The 21,488-nt window shown below is 38.7% G+C and overlaps 1 protein-coding gene across 1 annotated transcript; it reads right to left on the bottom strand.

The window, feature by feature from the left end:
• Nucleotides 1-1,328: 1,328 nt before the first annotated feature.
• On the bottom strand, nt 1,329-15,066 carry LOC146449396 (cAMP-dependent protein kinase catalytic subunit PRKX-like). The gene is made up of 10 exons (XM_085101245.1): nt 14,933-15,066; nt 14,146-14,347; nt 13,830-13,998; nt 10,613-10,876; nt 8,787-8,906; nt 8,202-8,300; nt 6,541-6,598; nt 5,484-5,561; nt 4,696-4,853; nt 1,329-3,893 (listed from the first exon to the last, which is right to left on the bottom strand). The coding sequence occupies exons 2-9, from the start codon at nt 14,216-14,218 to the stop codon at nt 4,728-4,730; spliced, it is 987 nt and encodes a 328-aa protein (XP_084957371.1). The 5' UTR covers nt 14,219-14,347; nt 14,933-15,066; the 3' UTR covers nt 1,329-3,893; nt 4,696-4,727.
• Nucleotides 15,067-21,488: the final 6,422 nt, after the last annotated feature.

Here is a 21,488-nt window from a genome sequence, read left to right as displayed (position 1 = left end):
CAGGATAGATTGAGCGTGAACTCGCAACAAACCTCCAGACTAAGGCCCTTAAGCGCTGCTACTATTTCTAGATATAAATACTCTGTTACCAACATGCTCTACGTTTACTGCGCGCTCCTGGCAGCTTACCTTCCAATCTGGATTGTGTTGTTAGTGAGAATTACCTACGGGGGAACCACGATAGTTTTAAAACACGCAACAGAGATAGCATTATTGATTGTACTAATTAACTCCACTGTTAATCCTGGGTTGTATTTGTGGAGGATAAGAGAGATTCGCCAAGCTTGTTTTGATCTGCTAAGAAGGATGACATGGAGACGAACAACTATGGAAAGTGTTGAAAATAGTACACGCTCTGAGGCAATGAGTTTGGAAGCAAGGATTCAGCCGAAAGTTGAACTCCGCCTGGAAAATAAGCCGACGAATAACACATTGAAGGGTGTGAACAGCCGTGAAATGTTTGCTACATATATTTAACCCAGGCAATGTTCCAAAGTGGATTACAATCTCAAAACAGATCCTTGATGCCAAATGAAAATAGCGAACTCTCTATCTCCGAAGACGCTTCTCGGTGATAATCGGGGAATAAACGGATATTTACGAAAGTATACCACGAAGCGCCTGTAAAACGATCCACTGGGTTTTTTTTTTTTTTTTTTTTTCTATAATTGGTGGATTTGAATAGTCCACATGCCATGTGGATGTAACAGAATTTATTTTGGGTCTAAGGGCTGGCGCAGCTTTGCAAGTCGGTTAGGGAACTGGTTTGTTTTTGCGTAAGGTCGATGTTTCAGCCTGGCAGGGTTGAGACCATGATTAATTTATAAGTAAGGACAGGTAAAGTGGGCAATACGCTGAATGCCTGCAGTCTTTGAACAGATTCTTTCGTTTTCTTCGACTTACTGCTTGCTTAGAGGCATTTTTTTTACAGTAAGTAGTCTTTCATTTTCCATGATCAACAAATGATCGGCCGAACTTGCATGACCATATCAGGTTGCTTTACTCGTAACTACAAATATTTTAGTTGAAGGCGCTGACTTTGGAGGCGTGTATTTGTAAGCGTGTATCAATATCACTGTTTTTGTTACTTACCAAGCAAAAAACGTGCCAAAAAGGTCAAATTTAAGTATCAATGTAAGAAAAGGTTTCAATTGCCCTTGGACTTTTCGCCCAAGATTCTCCCATCACAGTGTGCACTATTTACGTACGTAAGGTAATGTTCATACAACCACAATGGCGGATGGTTGACAGCCGTCAAGTTTTTTTTTTGTATAAGTTATGTCCTTCAGAATGGCCGAAAGGTTGCGATCCAACTACAAAGGCTCCCATAAACCAAATACATATAATTTTATTGGGAAATCTTGATATTTCCATTAAAAGATTTTACAAAAAATTAAATTCAAATTGACTCATTCTTTACATGATTCTCTCTACCCAAGACGTGAATTTTAAATTCGATTTGTATACAAAAATAGACTAGCAATTCATTAACTGATAATTAGGAACGGTGTCATCTTTAAAGGTAAAAACGTTTAAGCCAATCTTAATCCGAATTTTTTGGGAAAATCCTCTTCTCCAATACATTTATCGATAAACTCATCCTACCCTTACGGATGAATCTGGTCAGATTGCAATCCGATCCGAGCTAATACGAAGATTCCGATTCTGGATTCGGACTTTTCGTTCTCCACGTGGTATCTAGTCCCCTAGCACGTAGGTGATGAAACTATACAACAAGACTCTAATCAACTTAAGACTTTCCTTTATCAAAAATAATTCCAAATGGAGTGAAAACTTAAAATTTTAGTACAAATGACACAGTTCCCAATTACAACGATCTTTAGACCTGGAATTTGAGGACGATTTGAGTGACACTCCTTCAAAAAAAACTCTATTTTATATACCGGCTTCCAGTGAACAGGGGCCACACAGCACGTCACGTGACGCGACAAAGTCGCTACCTGATTGGGCTTCAATAAACAACATGGTTTGTTATCCGCTAAAGAAGGGAAGACATTGGGGTACAACAGAGTGTGCAAGCCCTATTATGGCTTCAAGAAAGTACTATTCAATTAAAACAGCGACTTAGAGTGCAAACCTTTCATTTGAAAAGACAACGTTTGTTTATCCACAGTTTAAAACGTTAGAAGCACACCTACAACTCAATTAACAGGATCACGTGAATGTACTTTCCAAAAACTTTAATTTGATTGTTTGAACTGTGTGAGGCCATTCAAGGGGTCAAAATTTAAAGCCACGAAAGCAGGCAGTTTCCCAACGAAATGGAACGGACGATCAGGGAAAGATACGCAAATGCGAAACAGGAAGAACAACATCACGCAAGTCGTTACACCTCCTTGACTCGCTACGCATGACTAAGAAACTTTGCGTGCTCACCAAAATACGTGGTCACGCAATAAGAAGGCACGTAACGTTATCAACCAACAAAATTATGCCATTTTACGCACGGAGGAACCTTGCGTGAGGATGTAATATGTGGTGACACAAGGGAGGATGCGTAGCGTGACCAAGCATGACGGCATTTTACGCATGGACAAACGTTGCGTGACAATGCACACAACCAAGTTCTGTGACGTGCCAAATGACTGAGATGCAGACGATGAATAATCTATTTTAAATTTCTCGTGAACAAGCAAATTAATCTCTGTATACCAGACTTATAAGCTGATAACAAACCAAAAGCTTTTACTTGCCCCAAACTTCTAGAAAAACGCAGTTTTTATGGAAACCGGAGGTCCTCTATATTTTTCCTTCATGAAAAGTTTTCTTATATTTATCATTTGGTTGCAATGCTAAAATAGCGTTCATGTTTCGTTATTAATAAAGCATTTTCGAGATTAAACATTCATTTACATTCTAAAACATAAAACAAGCCTCGTGTTATACAATGAAAAGTAAAAAGATTAACAAATATTCAATTTTACATCTCTATTGAGCTAATTACATTGTTAAAATACAGCACATGTAAAATTCCCAAATATTACGTCTAGAAGGGGGAGGGGATACCATTTTCAACTCAATGCAGTTGAAGGGGTGGGGTGGGGGTCTTAATTCTCTTGACCTTTACTTAATATACGATCGTATCTTGGATCTTAACAGGGTTCAAATGCAAACAACAATACAAATATACAGGTAAAAGGCCACTGAACATGTCTTAGAATGGCGAGAAAAACAGGTTCTCATTTGGGCGCTCAAAGCTATGGAACAAGGATAGCACATCAAAATACAAGACAGTGACGCCTACGGCAGTCATGCTTAGCTAGCTGACCACCTTGTTACAGTGCTAAAAAATTAAATGATGTTCTGAAAAGGCCCGAGTGTTTCGAGTGCGCAAACATTTATTTTGTTCGTTTAGGTCGGCTTTGTGTGTCAAGAATTTAGACACCGGAATGCAACATGATGCAAAGTGTTGCATTTATTTGACCAGTTCTTGTTTTAAACTGTTTCAACAAGGCTCAGAAAAGTTGCATTCACACAAAATTGATAAAAACAGGAACTAATCAGTGTGCCTAGAAAAATCATTGGGCTTCAATGACGAATAATCAACGATGGATTTATCCTTCATGTTGGAGGGGGAAGGGGTGTAAGGACGGGGAGGGGGGGAGAGAATTATGGGGAGGATGGGGGATAGGGAGGGGGTTTATTTTCAGGTTTTTTATTTGTACAGCAAAAATGCCGTTCAACTGATAATCTTAAAATAGATAATGGATGTTATTGGCTTGCCTAAAAGTGATATCATATCCAATAAATAAGACTTGAAATGATTTCCTAGAGAAAATGAAAACAACTGCACGCCTAGCCAGAGATGATGGGGTGAGCAATACTTTCTTCTTTTTTTTAACTCTTGTAACACTCGGTAAATGTATAATAAACTGAAATCAAAATAAGAGAAAAAGAATGATCAGGAATTGATGGGTCAAGGCATTTATCAACCCTTTAACCCCTAATATCAGAGAACAAATTCTCTTATCTTGTTCCCACACTTTTCTTATAAAAATACTGGGGAGAAGTTATTAAAATATCAAGAAAATTCACCTTGGGTGATCATATCCTTAATTCTCATGATCTCAGGGGTTGGACAAGCACTGATATTATAAGGAGAAAAATTTTATGCTAATCACTATTAGGGCTTACAGGGTTAAAAGCAGAGAGTTCATCAAGGGAGTGACATAAGAGAGGTCCCTGATACACCTTTAAACTTCATAGCTAGAAAGCGTCAAACACAACAGGAGGCTATAGAGAGATAAGTTTGACTGTACATCTGCATCAACCACACTTTACAGACAACAGAATTTTGTCTACTATTAACCTACTATTAACTATTATTATACCTGAAATATTCTAAAGTAACGTAGATTGGGTTAGTTTAGGCATAAACACACGACCCCACAAGCTTACAACCTTGAAAACCATCGTGTTTAAATAACGATCATGTATGTATGTATGTATGTATGTATGCATGCATGCATGCATGCATGCATGCATGCATGCATGCATGCATGTATGTATGTATGTATGTATGTATGTATCGTTGATGACATGATGCTTCTGAAAAGGAGACAGTGATTGAGATTGTGAATTTTGGCAATAGTGAGTCAATCACCAAGTTATGTTATGGTTTAGGTGGAAGAATTACAAATCAAACACATGTAAAGTTGATAACCATCAACTCACCTGCTTGACTAAATTAAATGAAATCATTGAGGTTAAAAATCTTTAAATGGCTCCAGTAACTTTCCAGTGAGGGGTGGGGCAGCTCTCCAGTTTTCCTCAGGGTAGTCATCAAAGTTCCTTGTATCCCCCGGGTGGGAAAGCTTGGGAATTATTGGTGCCTGGAGAATTTAACAAAATAATGTTACATACCTTTAACAAAATAACGAAGAGATGGCCTCACATTGAAAAACATGGTAATCAAATGACGCAAAAGGAAAGTTCTGAATGATGGGTCACAGTATTAGATTTCATCCACAGACTCAAAACTTAGAACAACCTCGTATGTAAATAACAAACAGCATCACAGGAAAGTACTGCTCAGTAGCTTTCATTTGAATGGTCACACTTTAAGATTTCATCCACAGACTCAAAAGTTAGAACCACATTGTACAGCATAATAAACAGCACCACAGGAAAATACTGCTCAGTAGCTTTCATTTGAATGGTCACACTTTAGGATTTTGTTCACAGACTCAAAAGTTAGAATCACCTTGTGCAGCATAATAAACAGCACCACAGGAAGAGTACTGCTCAGTAGCTTTCATTTGAATGGTTACACTTTAGGATTTCATCTGAAGACTCAAAAGTTATAACCACCTTGTGCAACATAATAAACAGCACCACAGGAAAGTACTGCTCAGTACCTTTCACCTGAATTAAGTCATGTGCCTTCACGGTGCCATTCACATAGTCACAAGTTAGATTTATACCTTTAACACTGGCACGTTTGTAAAACATCCTGCACTTACCTTAAGTTTTCTTTGATATACTAAATTCCAGTCAATCACTTTGAACCATTTATGACACTTTACATCTTCAGTCCCATTCTGTCACAAAAAGTTTAGAGTATTAAAAATCATCTGATGATGAGTCCAAGTTGCATGGATCTATCTGTCTGGTTTACATCCAAGTATTAAACAACTATCACAAGTGAATAATTTGTCTTGAAATAGAAGTTGCTTCAAATTAAGAATGGTGCCTACTTTTGCTACTGCCCATCCATTCTGCGCATCTTCAGATGGCCAAAGAGAGTAGGGTTTCTTAACGGCGATGCATGCTAAAACAGAGATATTTTTGCGCAGTTTTTAAGTATGCAGGAAAAGCAGATCTTGACAACGGTTACTGGGATACGAACAGGAAATCAGGGGTAACTATGCATTTTTCAGAGATAATTAAGCTTCAATTTGGGAAAAAACACCATACATTGCTTTGTATTTTACGGCGTTTTAGAATAATTGTTGCTTAATTATCTCTGAAAAATGCACCGTTACCCCCAATTTTCTTTCTGGTTTTCAATAGCCATTGTTAAATTCTTCTTTTCGCGTAGTCATAAACCAAATGAAAACACCTTTGTGTTAGTAGGCACCATCCTTAACATTGTTTGGCATGGAGACTTTTATCATGAGTTACGATGTAGGAAATAGGGTTTTGTATTTAGTTTTTGAGCAAATGCTTGAACACATGGTTTTGTTACAACTCAAGCAGTCAACATAAAAGAGGAGCTCAGAAATCACCAATGCTTCACTTGAGTTGGTTATTAATAATAATACACTTAATTTTCCCCTCCCTTGAGGGCCTTTTCAGGGATAATAAAACAAACATTTCAAATGCAACATAACATGGTTAAGAATCCCAGCTGGAAGTATGTGAAATTCAAATATTTCAACTACATGTACAGATACAAGAATTAAAGAAATGACCGACCTTCACAGTTAGGTACGTAATGTAAGCAGCTGCGAAAAGAAAGTCTGAAAGGAAATAATTCACGCTTGAACAAGATTTAAATCCATGGCATTTATTACTTACCTTCATACTTCCAAGTCTTCTTGTTCTGTCATGTACTAACAATTTTTTAATCAAATCTCTGGTTAAAAAAGAACAAAAAGAACATTAATGTACAGTTTGAGGTTTGTATTGTTTGTTCATGCCTGGTGATCTAGTTACTTTAATCACAAACATTTTTGGATGGATAAACAGATAAAAAAAATGTTTTTTTATCAACAAAGATGACAACTAGAGGTTAGTTGGCCACTGTAAAGAGATTTCAGTGCTGAGGTTTTGAGCCAATTTACCTTTAGTTGTCAAGTCTGTTGATAAACCAAACATTTGTTTCTAGTCCGCACCAATGCAACACAGCAGTTTCGTAAGAAACTAATCCATTTGGATAAAAAATGCCTGAAATGCATTCCAACTGAATTGTATTTGAACAGAAGGGTATCCATTGAATTCAACATAATTTACATGTTGTATAATTATTTCAGTGTTACATCTGAATTTTCAAGAAAAATGTCTGAAATGTGCAAAGAAATAATCTGAATGTTTTTTGTGAAAAGTTTACCATCCAAAATTATTTTAACATTCAAATAATAATATTTTAATTAATTGTTTAAGTAATGCACCTGATTTTTCCAGGGCTAGTTTCATGAAACTCTCAAAAACTAATGAGTCCCTGGCAAATATCTGATAAAGTTTTCAGTCTTCTCAAATGAAGGGGTGCCTGGAAAAAAGCCTAGTAAGTGACTTCTGATAAATAGCTAGATTCTCCTTCCAAATTTCATTGTATTTGCTTGTGAAACAAAAGGAGAATTTGACCTTAGATCTAAAGTCACTTAGGGCCTTATTCCACTCACCCCTGCAATTAGTAGCTGGGCAAACTTACAGGAACTTTAGGACTGTCATTAAAAGCTGGTGGCTGGCTTATAATATAGGTGGCAATTACAGTGAAGATAGCTGGTTACTATGAGTTTGAAAATTACTAAAGGACACGTACAAGAGCTGCAAAAACTTGTGCTACAATGATTTTGGCTATTACAGGACTGGTTACAGTTTGCAATGTTCTATACAGCTTGTCATGTTGCATGACAATGTGAACGAAACATCAAAGACTGTTCATCCTCATACATTTCACCAATGAAGTACCACAAAACACTGCAAAACAGAGTATCGCAAAATACCATCCCTAAAAATCCCCTGGCAACAACTCTTATTCTTTAGTTAAGTTAGTTCCCCCTCAAGGGGGAGTTACACCTGAACACCATTTTTCCACCACTGGACATGGCTTAAATGGAAGTATCACGTTCATGTTTCAAGGAATCCAAAAACCCTGCCATCATATTGTGAATCTGTGTTGTGGGGTATTTTGAGAATTTTTGGGTGATTTTTGGGTATATTTGGGAGGAGTAGTTTTTCTAGAAAGATTAGTAAAATTAAGAGAAATAAGAAATATTGAAGATTTAGTGAAGTTTTAAAATTGGAATTTGTAGTTAATAATTAATAGACAGACACCAAGTTAGTCCACTAGAAACCTGGGGTGCTCTTGCATGGGTATCAACTGTCTGTTAGTGTTCCAAAAATCATTTTCTTTCTTCTACCCCTTCTTAAAACCTCTTCAAATTTCATTCAATTTTAGGTGTAACGCCCCCTTAAAAAATGTATCAACACAGAATTATTTGAGAGGGTTAGCTTACTTTGCTGCTGTTGTCTCCATATGCTTCGGCCACTCTACTTTGCCTGAGAGTATCTTCTCATAAATCCCAAAAGGGTTGTCATCAAAAAATGGTGGATACCTATAAGCAATAAAACATAAGGTGGAGCTCTAGAAAATATCCTTTCCTACCCTCCCCTAGACAGTCACTGGAAATTTTGAGGGAGAGTAGGGTCTTAAGGGAAACTATATAACTGATTGGAAGTTTCAGGGGGGTGGAGGTGGAGGCGGGGGATTCAAACCAAAAATATATTTTGAATGGAATCTTGAATATTTCTTTGGAAATCTTTCTGAAAAAGGTGCATTAACTGAAAAAAAATTCAAAATACTTGGGAATTAGTTGTTATTTTTGAACTACCTATTGCTGTAATGTAAAGAAAAATTCACAGTTTTATACTGTCAATAAACTTGGGAATTTCTACGGGAACTCTGAAATCCTGTTCCTGATGTTCAAAACTGACATGTACTGTAAATTTCAAAACTCCCTTGGAATTTCAAAACTACTGGTCGCTTGTTATGTAGATATTTAACTGTAAATAATGTTTGGAATGAGGCATTATATTCTTACCCAACAAGCATTTCATATATAAGAATTCCTAGAGCCCACCAATCCACAGCTTTGTTATGTCCTTTGCTTTGGATGATTTCTGGAGCAAGGTATTCAGGAGTACCACACAGCGTCCATGTTCTGGTAAATAATTAAAATATAAATAAACATTTAAATTGATATAAAATTTAAATGCAGCAAAAACAATGAAACTACACAGAGGCCCTCCAGCTGGCTCAATTAACAACACTGGCTGATAGGAGAGAGTACTTGTGTTTTAAGTATATGGATGAAATGAAGCAAAGTGATCATCCCCTGGTCCACTTACTACCGAAACCTGTCGTTAAAACATGTAGCTGCCATTATGATTTAAGGAAAACCCCGCAGCAATTTTACTACAGTCGGACCTCTATTAAGCGGCCACCTATTAAGCGGCCACCCTCCATTAAACGGCCACTTTCCAAAGTCCCGAATTATTATTTTGTCAGTAAAGTGCTGTATTCGATACCTCTATTCAACGGCCAACCTCTATTAAGCCGCCAGTTTTCAAAGTCCCCAGGGTGGCCGCTTAATAGAGGTCCGACTGTAGTTCAAAAACTTAATTAATTGTAGAACCAGGAGAGCGGAGGAATTTTTTGCATTTAAATATTTCAATTAGTTAGTTGTTAGTATTATTACATTAGCTTATTTATTTCATTATCTCTTGTAAATTTAGCTCGTTAATTCAGTTCTTTTCTACTGCCAGAGAGTTTCAATAAACTTAAACTTACTTACTTATCTTTCAGGGTAGGAACATGAGCTGGGATGGTGGGAGGGATGAAAATGACTCCTTTACACACTGTAAACTATAGTTATTTACATGTTGTAAAAATATTACCTTAAAATTCCAATACAAGCCCCTCTAAATGGAAGCCCCCTCCTCTACCTAATAAAAAATCAGATGCTAAAATCCTTCTGACGATAGGCTGTCGAATGTGAGCCCATTGATTGTTAGGGTTAGCTGTTTTAAGCTGTTCCATGTTTCAAGCTATTTTTATTTTCAAACCGAATCAATTTTGAAACACAAAATTTCCTCCAAATTGAAGCCCTCCCCAAACTTAGCCCCCAAAAGTCTTTTAAACAAAGAAAAGCCCAGAATTTTACACTATTGTTATTGTATTTTTTGATATCTACTGCCCCAAAATGTATGGTTGGTCCACCGTTTTTTAGTTTTAAAATGGACTATAGCATCTGATAAAAAGCATTTTTTGGCATATTGGTCTAAATTATGGATGACAGAAGGCCTCAGAGATAGGATATTAATCATTTAACCCCTACTTTATCAAAGAACAAATTCTCCTAAAATATTATTATTAAAATACAGTGTACCAAGAAAATTCACCTGTGGTGATCATATCTGTAATTCTCATGACCTCAGGGTTGAATAAGCATTGATCTTACAAGGAGAAATTTGATGCTGATCACTGTTAGGGCTTAGGGGTTAAACAGGGTATAGGGTACCAAAAACATCCCCACAAAGAATTTGGAGGAATACACCCACTCGTGTTAAGGTGTTTTGGGATTTAACCTTTTCTCTTCTATAGTCCAAAGCTGTTTAGCAGTGCAGTTTTAATTTCTATGTGTACATAACACATGATTGTGAAGTTCCAGAAAATATCCATACCCACCACGCGGAAGGTCATCGGAAATTCCTAGGGGGGTAGGGGTCTTAAAAGTCAAAATATTACACTGAAACAAAGTATGAAGCTTAACTGGAATTTCCTGGGGGATGGGGTACAAAAGAAAAAACCTTCCATGGGGAGAGTGTGGATATTTTCAGGAGCTACACACGTTATCATCATACATACTTGTCATGAACTTCTTTAGCAAACCCAAAATCTGTGAGTTTCACATGTCCCTCTCTGTCTAGCAAAATATTCTCAGGCTTCAAGTCACGATACACTATACTATTGCTGTGGAGGTAATCAAGGGCAGACACTATCTCTGCACCAAAGAACAACCCTGTCCCATTGTTGAATCTTCCAGCTGTACGAAGGTATGTAAAAAGTTCTCCACCACAAGCATACTCCAGAAGCATGTACAAGAACGTGTTATCATGATGGGTCCATAATCTGCAAAAGTAAGAGAACCGCTGTTGTTTTTACATCTGAGTTGCTGAATTATAAAAGTGTACAAAGAGTGCATCCCTCTCTCTCATGATAAATGTTCTCTGAAGTGGACTTTGCATTCAGACGGCCACCTTTCTAATGCATATGTTGTGGTTCAAAATTTTTTTGGTTTAAAAATTCTCAAACCAGTTTAATTATTATTTCCCTTTGTCTCGGATTATGGTAAAGAATGCTGCTTAAAGGAAACTAAAAATTATACTGGTTTGAAACATTTTAAACCGAAAAAATTTAAACCACAACACATATACCTGTCTAAAGCAGAGATCTATCTAAACTCAGCATCTTTTTAAACTGAAAATATTTCTAAAGCCAAACCCATCCCTAATCAATACAGTCCAGAGTGCCAAAATGTATCAGGAAATAGAATGTTCAAAGGGAGTGCAGTCAACTCTTGCCTTGCAGACACCTCGCTATTACGGACACCCCAATAATACAGACAGTAGCTAAATTCCAGGCAAAAGTAGATTACAGACGTTTGACTTTAATAGATTCCTGCTATTACGAACTCTTGCTATTAAGGACACTAACTCGTAGTCCCGAGGATGTCCGCAATAAAGGGAGCTGACTGTAGTCAGCAGCAAGGACCAGGCTCCCTTGCCTGTTACGGAGGTCTGGAGGAAAAACAAGTGCAAAAAAAAGCCGCAAACAATCTACTGCAAGTAGCAAAATTGGTGGGTACTGGTTTATTTTGAGAGGACTGCTACGGTGGACCTCTCTCTGACAAAAACACACCTCAAAGCTCTCTAAAAATCGACATCAAAAGAATGAGTTCGGGAAAATTCAAAAGTTCATGTAAATCCAAGCTGGAAGTTAAAGGGTTCTCAGACAAAGTTCTTCACCTCCTCCCAGACTCGCTTGAGCATTTGTATCAGGTAAAGGAAGTACAAAGTGACCATTTTCTATTTTATTTAAAAATAAAACAATAGGAATTTCACTACTCATAAAAATGTTAATGCTGCCGTACGCAAAATGCATATACAATCAATCACTGCGCATCCTTAAATAAAAGATTGTAATTTTGTTAAGCCCAGCAGTTGGTATTAACTGATGCCTCGGCTGATATCTCATTTGGACAAGCCAAGTGATGCTACAGTGTAAGAGTGGCAGAGAAGTAGCAGTGATTACTGGCAAAATATCATGATTACACAAGCTAGAAACCGTTGCTACCAACAAATTAAACTTTTGACAAAGCAAGCAAACCATTCACTGAGCAGTATAAGTAGAAATAAGACGACTGAGTTGTCAGTGTTAGAGATGATAAAAAGCAGCATATCGGCTGGCCAATCCATGATCTGTCAAAGATAGAAATCATAGGCTCTAGATGATACAAAGCAGCATATCGGCCAATGTATGAACTAATACTAGGTCAAGTATCACTCAAGTGTTGTTTGCTAATGACGTTATCTTGCCAATTGAGGTCCAAGATATCACACCATATCAAACACGTCTTGCTTACACGTACATCTGACACAGCTTCCTTATAGTAATCTCACCAACATCACCAAGAGCTGGGCGCAAGGACTGAGTTCTCTAAGAGAACTGGGTTACCCACATTTCATTAATCTTGCTGTCTTTTAATGACTCTCTGTGTTCACCTTGGGTAGTTCTTGGTACAAAATCTTTCTATGTGTAGCATGGCAACATCTTGTATTTTAACATACGTGTATTTTGTATGAGACTTTGAAAACAGATGCTAGATATTTTTGAAAATAAAGATACCCTTAATGTCCTTTTGTAGTAGAACTATAAGTTCCTATAAAATTTCAATTCCATTTCATCTGTCAGCTGGGATTTTGTTTTTTGTTTTTTTCTTAGAAACATAAAAATTCAAAATTTTTTTGTCTTGAAAGCCACCAAAGAAAAGCAAACATATAAACAGCACCAGCTGTGGCATAAACAATAATTTCATTGTTTTCATGTTTACTTTTCCAATGAAGAGAAGAAAGGCACAGTGAACAAAAGTAATTTTCAAGAACGATCTAGCTTCATTAACGCTACTTACATATTAAATTTCCAGGTCCAAAGTATTTCTCTTAAATAAACAATTTATTTTATCCGATTTGCAATTGTACTTGATCATTGATCTAGTGTGGAATCTTTTTAAAAATTCTTAACGATTGCAAACTTAAGGCATAACACATCGCTACAGAATGTTGCTGTTCAAATACGATAAATTTCAGTCATGTTAAGACAGTTCATTCTGTGTTCCATTCACTCAACTATGACGGGTCGTGACAAACAATTAAAGCAAGAATTCCACAACGCTGAAACATAAAAGACTGTTGGAATAGAAGGCAGCGTTCAACTTCAAAGGTCAGCCTGATCGCTTAGAAAGAGAGAATATAAAACGGATCTTCCAAATACTGAACATTGTTAAAGAAGCAGGGAATATCACTGGAATAAATAATGCATTTGTAGTCTTTGGAGTACACAGATTCACGTGCTGGAACCAAAAAATGGCTTCGTGTGATTAGAGCAGTCCAAGATCGAACTACGCTACGATAATAATGTGCAAAGAAATAAAATGTTTGCGATTACTTTAAAGGTAAATTGACTTTTACTCAAACCTTCTACAAACAAAGCTAACATTTGACAACCTTAAGCATATATACATAGAATTTTTAAATATAAATTACACGAAGGTGCGAATCACTTCTTTTGAAATTCATAGAAGGTTAACTTGCTTAACCCCACAGGGCATGAAAAGAAGCCTTGGAAAATAAAACAAGTCTTCTTTAGATCGTGGGTTTTGCGTAAAAGCAGCTTTTGTCGTAGAATACAGATGTTTTGAGAAATAATATTCGACCTAAAAGCTAATTCATAAAGGCGGGCAGTAGCTGATGTTTATTAACTTGAGGCTTATATGGACGAGTGTTTACAAGGTCGATATACTCACAAATTGACTATGAATGGATGCTCAATCTTCGTTAAGATGTTCTTCTCGTTTTGAACGTGTTCAACTTGTTTAAGTCTGATCACTTCTCGGATGTTCATTATCTTCAAAGCGTGGTACTCTGAAGTTCTCCGATCACGGCACAAGAGTACCCGGCCAAAAGTGCCCGTCCCTGCCATTAAAATTTAAAAAGATTCAATCATTCCTCCGTAATGCGCATTACCATAAATATTAACACAGTTAGAGAGGGTAGACCTTAGAGTTGTAAATTACGTCGCATGTCTTGTGTTTCTGAAGCAACTCACCCGGTGAAGCTTACCTAAAGTCGTGGATAACTCAAAGTCGAGTAGTGTTGTTCGTTTGTCTTTCTTCTTGGACGCACTGCTAGCCATGATCAACTGACAACGAACGCTGCTAAATCTTGAAACTCTCTAAACGTTTGTCGCGTATAGTACCACACATCGATTTCAACGGGGAACTATTCCACAGCTGTAAGGTTTCTCTCTGCTAGAAGCCAGAAACTGCAGAAAAAACCGGACATTTTCAGTTCTGTGCGCCAGCGACGGTCGGAGGCCTGGTTCTCGCAGAGTGTGTAATGGAATGCTTAAAGGGAGCGCGCTCAACCGTGAAGAATTGCGGGAATAAATAAATCAAGCTTATATTATTTACCTCGTAACTCCAGTTGTTTACTATTGTTTTCGTTTGATTGACAGCTTATTCCGGTATGTCTCACAGTGTCATCTACAATATTCGCCGAATCACGTAAGTGGGAACAAAAGGTCAACTTAAAAAATGCTACCAAGCAGAATTTTCCTCTTTAAATTTCGTCTATTTTATCTATTGTCATTTTTTGTCATTCTTTTGTCAAACTTTAAAAAAAATTTCCTTGTGGTCTTGTGCAAAACTAAGCTATTATTTATATTGTTTCCGTGACTAACATTTGACTAACAGAAATAAATTTGTGAGGGGGCGAGTCGCAAAAGTAAATCCAAACAAATTCAAACAGCTACAACACAGTTTTTAAACTCCTTTCAAATACTGCTTGGTCCAGTCAAAGACCTGAACTTTCGAGAGGGTCTCGGAAAGAGTAATTGTTGTTTTCTTACCTTTTTTCAGCAATTCTTCAATAATGCAACTTTCTCAAACTCCTATTTGTTCAATGTATGGGCTAGTGATGAATACCAATGTGCCTGTACTAGCAAGGTGCTCTTACTGCGCCATGAACACTACAGAAAACGTAAAACTATAAAAGGACGGAATTGTGTCACAAGTTCCACTTCCGGATTGGTGTGACGTCACAAGTGCGACTTTTCCGATCACGAATTGACGCAGGTCGCTATTAAACCATTTGTAAGCTAGCTTTCACGAAGGCATACAAAAACAACGGAATTAAAAACACAATGCATTGGTCAACAAGAAACACGCGTTGAAGAAAAGATGCCTACGTAATATGGACGTCAAGTTATTTTGTTCTTGATGCCTGCAATGTATGAAAACTAAACCAGGAAAAATATTACCGTTGTTAAACTGGGATTAAACTCTGATTAAATCACTGTGAGGCAACGTGGGTTTTCAAGAGAACACTACTTGAAAATTCAAAGGAGTTTTCAAGAGACGATTGTGCAATTAGAGGATTCTTGAAAAACCACGCAGTATTATCGGCATTTTGAGTATTTTCTTCCGTAAAAAAACATGGCATGTGATATGACGCAGAACAGTGTTTGTTCAGCTCACGTAATAAAGGAACTTCGGTCGGAGGGGGCTTCGCCAGACGAGGTTAGATGTGAATCGGCTAATACATAGTTAAAGAGAGAGAGCAACAAACTAAATGGCTCGTCTGTACAGACTCGAAATGCTTGGTCACGTTTGAAAGTTCTTTGGATTCTAGACACAAACCTTGAAGTTTTGTATTTTTCTCCTATGTCGTGTGACTCTGAAGTTGAAATCCTAAAGAGCCCAATAAAGAGTGGTCATTACCTGGGGGGGGGGGGGGGGGAGGGAGGGAGAGGGGTACTCAATAAAGTTTTATAACTGGGCAGCTCCATTCTAGGGAGTACCCCCCGGGGATAATTCAATTCGAGCAGTGTTGCTGTGTTATGCTCTATTAGAACTTTCCAGTCTGTGGACCGAATCCATGGACCATCAAGTGTGACCATTCAAATTGTACTGAGCAATACTATTTTGAGTCTGTGGACAGTAATAAACCAGAGGAAAATGCGAGGGATGGGAACAGGAAGCCATGGGATAAGCGTTTTAAATAAGAATTCTACTAAAGAGGCCACTCTAAAATAGGAACATAAACATCTGCTTTATTCAGTTCATGCATTGTATGTTCATCTACACAGTTACGTCACCAAGTGGGAACGTTTAATACACATTTGTGGTAATCTTTAAACAAATTTCGCCAATTTAGTAGGATGATAGAACGTGGGTGGAACGTGACTAGACTTCCACGACCACGCGCCAAAAAATCCCCTTGCGTGACGGTCTCGAAGCCCGGGGGGGGGGTACTCTCCTATATGGGCTATACGGGGACGTGCCGCTGGATAGGGTATGGTTTTCGGCGTCTCTGTCCTGAACAGGGTATATAATTTCAAGCCAGTCTGTCCTGGGCCCGTCCTAGACGGGGTATGATTGCAAGACTGTCGTCTTGTATTTGGCAATCCGAAATCAGAGACGTTAGTCTGTATTTATTTTAGTGAACAATCGCTTCACGTCAATGGAGTTTCCACTTAAGGTTCACCGCTGTTAATGCGAAATTTTGGGATTTTTCGCCATCACTTCTACGAAGTGTATTATTTTATCTGTTGTGATTGGTATTCGCGTTTCAATGCGTGGAACATCACGTCCGGTAAGTGACAGTGGGCCTTTAAATGTTATTACTATTGCCAATAAACACTTGTGTAAGACAAGAGATAGTTCTTGTCCTTTGTCCTAAATAGGGTCTTAAAATAGAGGGCACTGTCCTACACAGGGTAGGTATTTAAGGTTATTTTCGTCCTAAACAGGGTCAGGGTTTCAAACCCCCAGCGGCACCCCTATACCTAAACATGGGTCAAGTGCCCCCCCCCCCCCCCCGGGTCTCGAAGGCTATCTCGTCACAGAGCACGAAAGATTTAACCATAATGAAAACATGCAAATATCAGCGAGAGATTAAATTCTTTGTCGGCTTTCTTCAGTCTTTTTTTAAGTTATGTTCGATAGCCCTGTTTATACCTTCGGCTGATTTATCAGGCGGTGAAAGGCCGTGCACTGTCTGCACGGCGGCCTTGAAGAGGATATAATTTCATTTTACACCAAGGCTGCCGACACGGCCGGCCTTCAGTCTCATTTATCGTGGAGATAAACACATTCTGTTCGTATCTTTGACAACTCAGAGATGGGATCTTTAAATTACAATATGGGCGGCCTGACGTTTGGGAAGTGCTCTAGATTGACTGCTGAAAAACAGTCTTTTTTCTAACGAAAGAAGCGAATCGCCCAATACGCGAACTCGCGAGGTGCGAAGCGCTTATAGCGTGGATTCTCGCGTGCGAGCCTCCAAAGGCCAAGCTGCGACGCACAAAAGTGTGACCATGCAGTTTTTGTTTGTGTTAAATTATTCGAACACTTTCGAGTGTGATCTATGAAAGTAGCCGTTAATTTTTGGGTCAGTTGACGCAATGCCTTGACTTCCTGTAAGTATTCCCTGAATTCTGATTGGATAGCCAATAACCACGTAACATTTGCTGAGAAATGCAATTGAACTAAGAATACTTGTACAATGTTTAACCGTTTGGTGTAACCTCCGAAATGCCTAATACTCAGGCTAGTGCTTTGACAGTATTCTCCCTCTGAATCAATCAGGGAAAAAAATGTCATTGAAGCCAATAAAAAATTGTTACCGTTCCCCGCGCTTGGCACGGACTGAGCATTATCTGGCTGACGAGTTCTGATTGGTTCAATTTGATACCTTGTTTGTTCTTGCGCTGATTGGCCAAGAATGCCCTGATAATTGTTTCATAAGGCGACAATGTGAACTTGAAAACACACTATAGTTGACTCAAGGACAGAAATTAAATGGACAACTGAGGGCATCTTGTTTGATCATTCTCGCTGTCAAATTGTGGTTAAACTTCTGAAAATTACTTTTCGGACATTTTCAAATGAAAGATCCGCAAAATCACGAGTTGCTGCTTGCTTTCTATTTTTTTTCCCTGAGCGGAATGTTAGGGGGAATTTGTATGTTAAAAAGGTTAACAGTCTTCGAAAGGAAAGAGTTGACAGAGGTTAGCATTTGAGGGTACAAAAATAGCATTCTGTCGGACTGAACAATGAACTTAATGTTTACTCACTTAACAACACTCTAGAGTTTCCGGGACAATTATCAGCTAAAAGCTTCCAGCAGTCACGTCTACAATAGCAATGGCATCAGCTATGAGCTTCCCAGCCATGATTTACAGACCCTTTACAGACATATTCAGTTTCCCTTTAGTCGAGAAAAAAATGTCATTGCCCAACTGATTATACGTGGACTGTGCATTTCTAGCAGTCGGTCTAGGCTGTCATTCTCTTACACTTGTTTATTTTATTTGGGTCCTTCTAACTTCCACAGGCCTGTGGGTTGTGTGGGGTTTCGACTGAAAGAATTACTCAAGCATGCTGCAAAATAAAATAAAAAACCAAAAAAACAACACTTAAAACTATAAATAGTGTTTCTATCGACTTCCTACCGCAAACTCAAGCCCACCTTTGGCCATGCGAATAATTTCATGCTGCACCGAGGATGTTAATTTTTCCGCTTTATACAAGAGCTATAAATAATCCACACCCATGCTTACACAAACGTGAGATAAACAATTAATTTTTAGCTGTCGAGCTTTAAATAGATCCGACATTTCTCGGAAAGCAGTGGGAACATTATTATCGCGCCCGCTGGTGGTGTACATAAACACTGACTGATAAAAGCTAATACGCCGCAAGCTATAATTTCCCGCTTCATAATCTCTGTATAGCCACCCACGTTTGACGGGGTGTACCGCCAGCTTCCTTGTTGAGGTTTGTCTGTTTACTAGCAGATGGGTTGTTTGTTATCTTAATAGTCACGTTTGGCATTTTAGTAAACATGTTAAATTTTTTCTCTTCGGAAAAAAAAAAGCCGAATAGAAACCGAAGTAAACCAAACTGATTGCAGGTGTGACACTAAGGCAAATTGCCGTAAAGTGACGTCTGGTACGTGCATTTCTACTACAAGAGATCCGGCAACGAAACATATTCAGAACAGTTTATTTTGCTTTGTGTGGTCCCCTGCATCCAAAAGGTTCGTAAACCTAAGTACCCACCCCTCCCTAATCACTCAAAAATACATATACTCTCTCGTCCCCTCCCCAGTGGTTATCCTTCGTATTCGAAGACGATTCATCTGTGACTGCGGCGGTGGCTCTGTGCCAGTCCTAATCTGGAAGCCCAGAGTCGAGCACAGTTAGGGCACTGGAACTCCCTGGAAGTGACCTCCGTAGAAGACGCTCTGTGACGCTGTTCGTAGGCGGCCAGAAGTCACTGGTACCTGGAGCAGGCCATATTCTCCAAGATAATATTGCTTCCTTGCTATTTCATTTAGCGTAGAATGGGTTTTTTTTTATTGAGTTGTGTCAAGAGGTGGTCGTGAAGGGTCTCAATAAAGGCTGGTTCGTTAACACCCGATACGCTGTCAATGGAGTCCCGGAGGATGTCTGGCAAATTAATGTCACCTGAAATTACCATATTGTCGAACTTTAGTCACAAACTTCATGCAGAAAATTATCGAATACATCCATCCAATTTGGGTGTTCATTGGGTGGCCTATAGCAAAAACAGAATAAAATTCTTTGACCAGTAAGCGTAGTAATTTCGTCAAAAATGATCTCAAGCTGTTGCAGCTCGGCTTCCGATTCAGGTTTAAATTCCTTTGACAGCTTTGAAGGAGGCTGTTTGATTGCGATAAGAACTCCACCACCACCTCGATCAGACCGATCTCTCCTAAATATTGTAAAGCCACTGAATGCATTATTTCAGTTGCTGATGTTTTGATTCAACCATGTCTCATTGACGCATATAACGTCAGAGTTTTCGGCGTACACCAGGTCCTGGAAGCGAAGGAGGTTACACGCGGATTGCCAGTTTGTTGTGCTGCTTTGTGATAGCTTTCAATTTTAACCTTCTAGCATTCATCACGAGGCAATTGATCTTACTGGCGCAGTCCCAGCAGAAACCGGTCAAGGGTTAGGATTGATTTAATCAGACATCAAGAGGCGAAAGGTAGCATATGAGTTGTTGTAGTAACAAACGTGGCACATTTCATTACATGGCATAGTAATAAGTGTTGACTTAATAGCCCAAAAGAGAAAAATAGCAACCGCTTTCACAGAGCTCTTCGAGTGACGACCTGATTCCCTTAACAATGTCAACAATCCATCGAAGGAGCAATAAAAATTGTAAGAATGAAATAAGGTAAAAGGAGCCCAAGACTAGCGGTACCTCCAAGACTATAGGTCGTTTGACCATGAGTCATCCTTCTGACCATTCTCGACCCCAGTGCTTACGCTTCTAATATCGTTTTAGCCCGTGCGCATGCTCAAATCTCAAAACTTACCACATGGAGGACAAAGTGACTACATGATAATAATACTAATACTAATAATAATAATAATAATAATAATATAATAATAATAATAATAATAACCTTTATTTACCCTCGGCAGTGTTTATAGCACAAGTGCTAGTGGGGCCGAGCATTAAACCTCGTAAAGAAATAATATAAATTGAAAATAACATGGTTAAAAATCCCAATTGGCAGGAGGCAGACCAGCTGGCTATTTAAAAGCGCGGCCGAGGAGTTGAACTCGGGGCTACCGAGAAACAACTCCAGCTAGTGGCCAGAGCGGGACTTGAACCCGGGACCACCGGATTTCAAGTCCGGCGCCCTAACCACTCGACCACGCTGCCTCCTAATTGTCATATTGTCATATATATACATGGCTGAATCTCAGTTTAAGTCAGTAAGGTGGAACTGAGGTATCAACGAAAATGATCTGTCTCATATGGTCTAGGGGGCGACTTTTCTCTCCCTCACTGTCTTGTCGGGGACAAGGTATCGGAAAGCAACTCGAAACCATCTCCAGCTGGCGTAAGCGAACCGCGGGCCGAAATCTCGTGGTGCATCGTCATGGTACAACGCTCCGGCAAAGTGTCCAGAGGTACCGCTGTCGGCTGTATTTTTCTCTCTTTTTCAGCTATTTTGATATTAAGGCTAGCAAGTCGCCCGAAGACATCGTAGGAAAAGAAGCGTTTCATCCATGTCCCTTGTAATGTATTTGTTAAATTGTCTACGGGGATGGATATCGAGGAACAAAGGATTTTCTCGCCTGACAAAAAATTCACGGCCTGCAAACCTTAGTCGACGGTATGTTTGAAGTTTGATGGCGATTGCGAAAATTTTCATGGGTGAAAAAAACCGTTCGCACTAAAAATGGCTTCGTGTTGACAGAGACGGTGTTAGAGCGAAAAGTCAAATACGATTTTTTACGAGCCTGACAGGGGTCCTGATAGGGAGGGAAAACAAACGAGACATTTTTTACCCAGCTAGCTAGAACCAGTGTTTTGATAAAAAAATCTCAGCAAACTAGATATTTAGAAACGTTCCAG

The sequence above is a fragment of the Pavona decussata genome, unplaced genomic scaffold (genome assembly GCF_977016875.1).
Source record: "Pavona decussata unplaced genomic scaffold, jaPavDecu1.1 SCAFFOLD_602, whole genome shotgun sequence".
NCBI classification, from domain to species: domain Eukaryota; kingdom Metazoa; phylum Cnidaria; class Anthozoa; order Scleractinia; family Agariciidae; genus Pavona; species Pavona decussata.
Note: the sequence above shows the minus strand (reverse complement) of the source record. Positions and strands in the feature narration are given on the sequence as shown.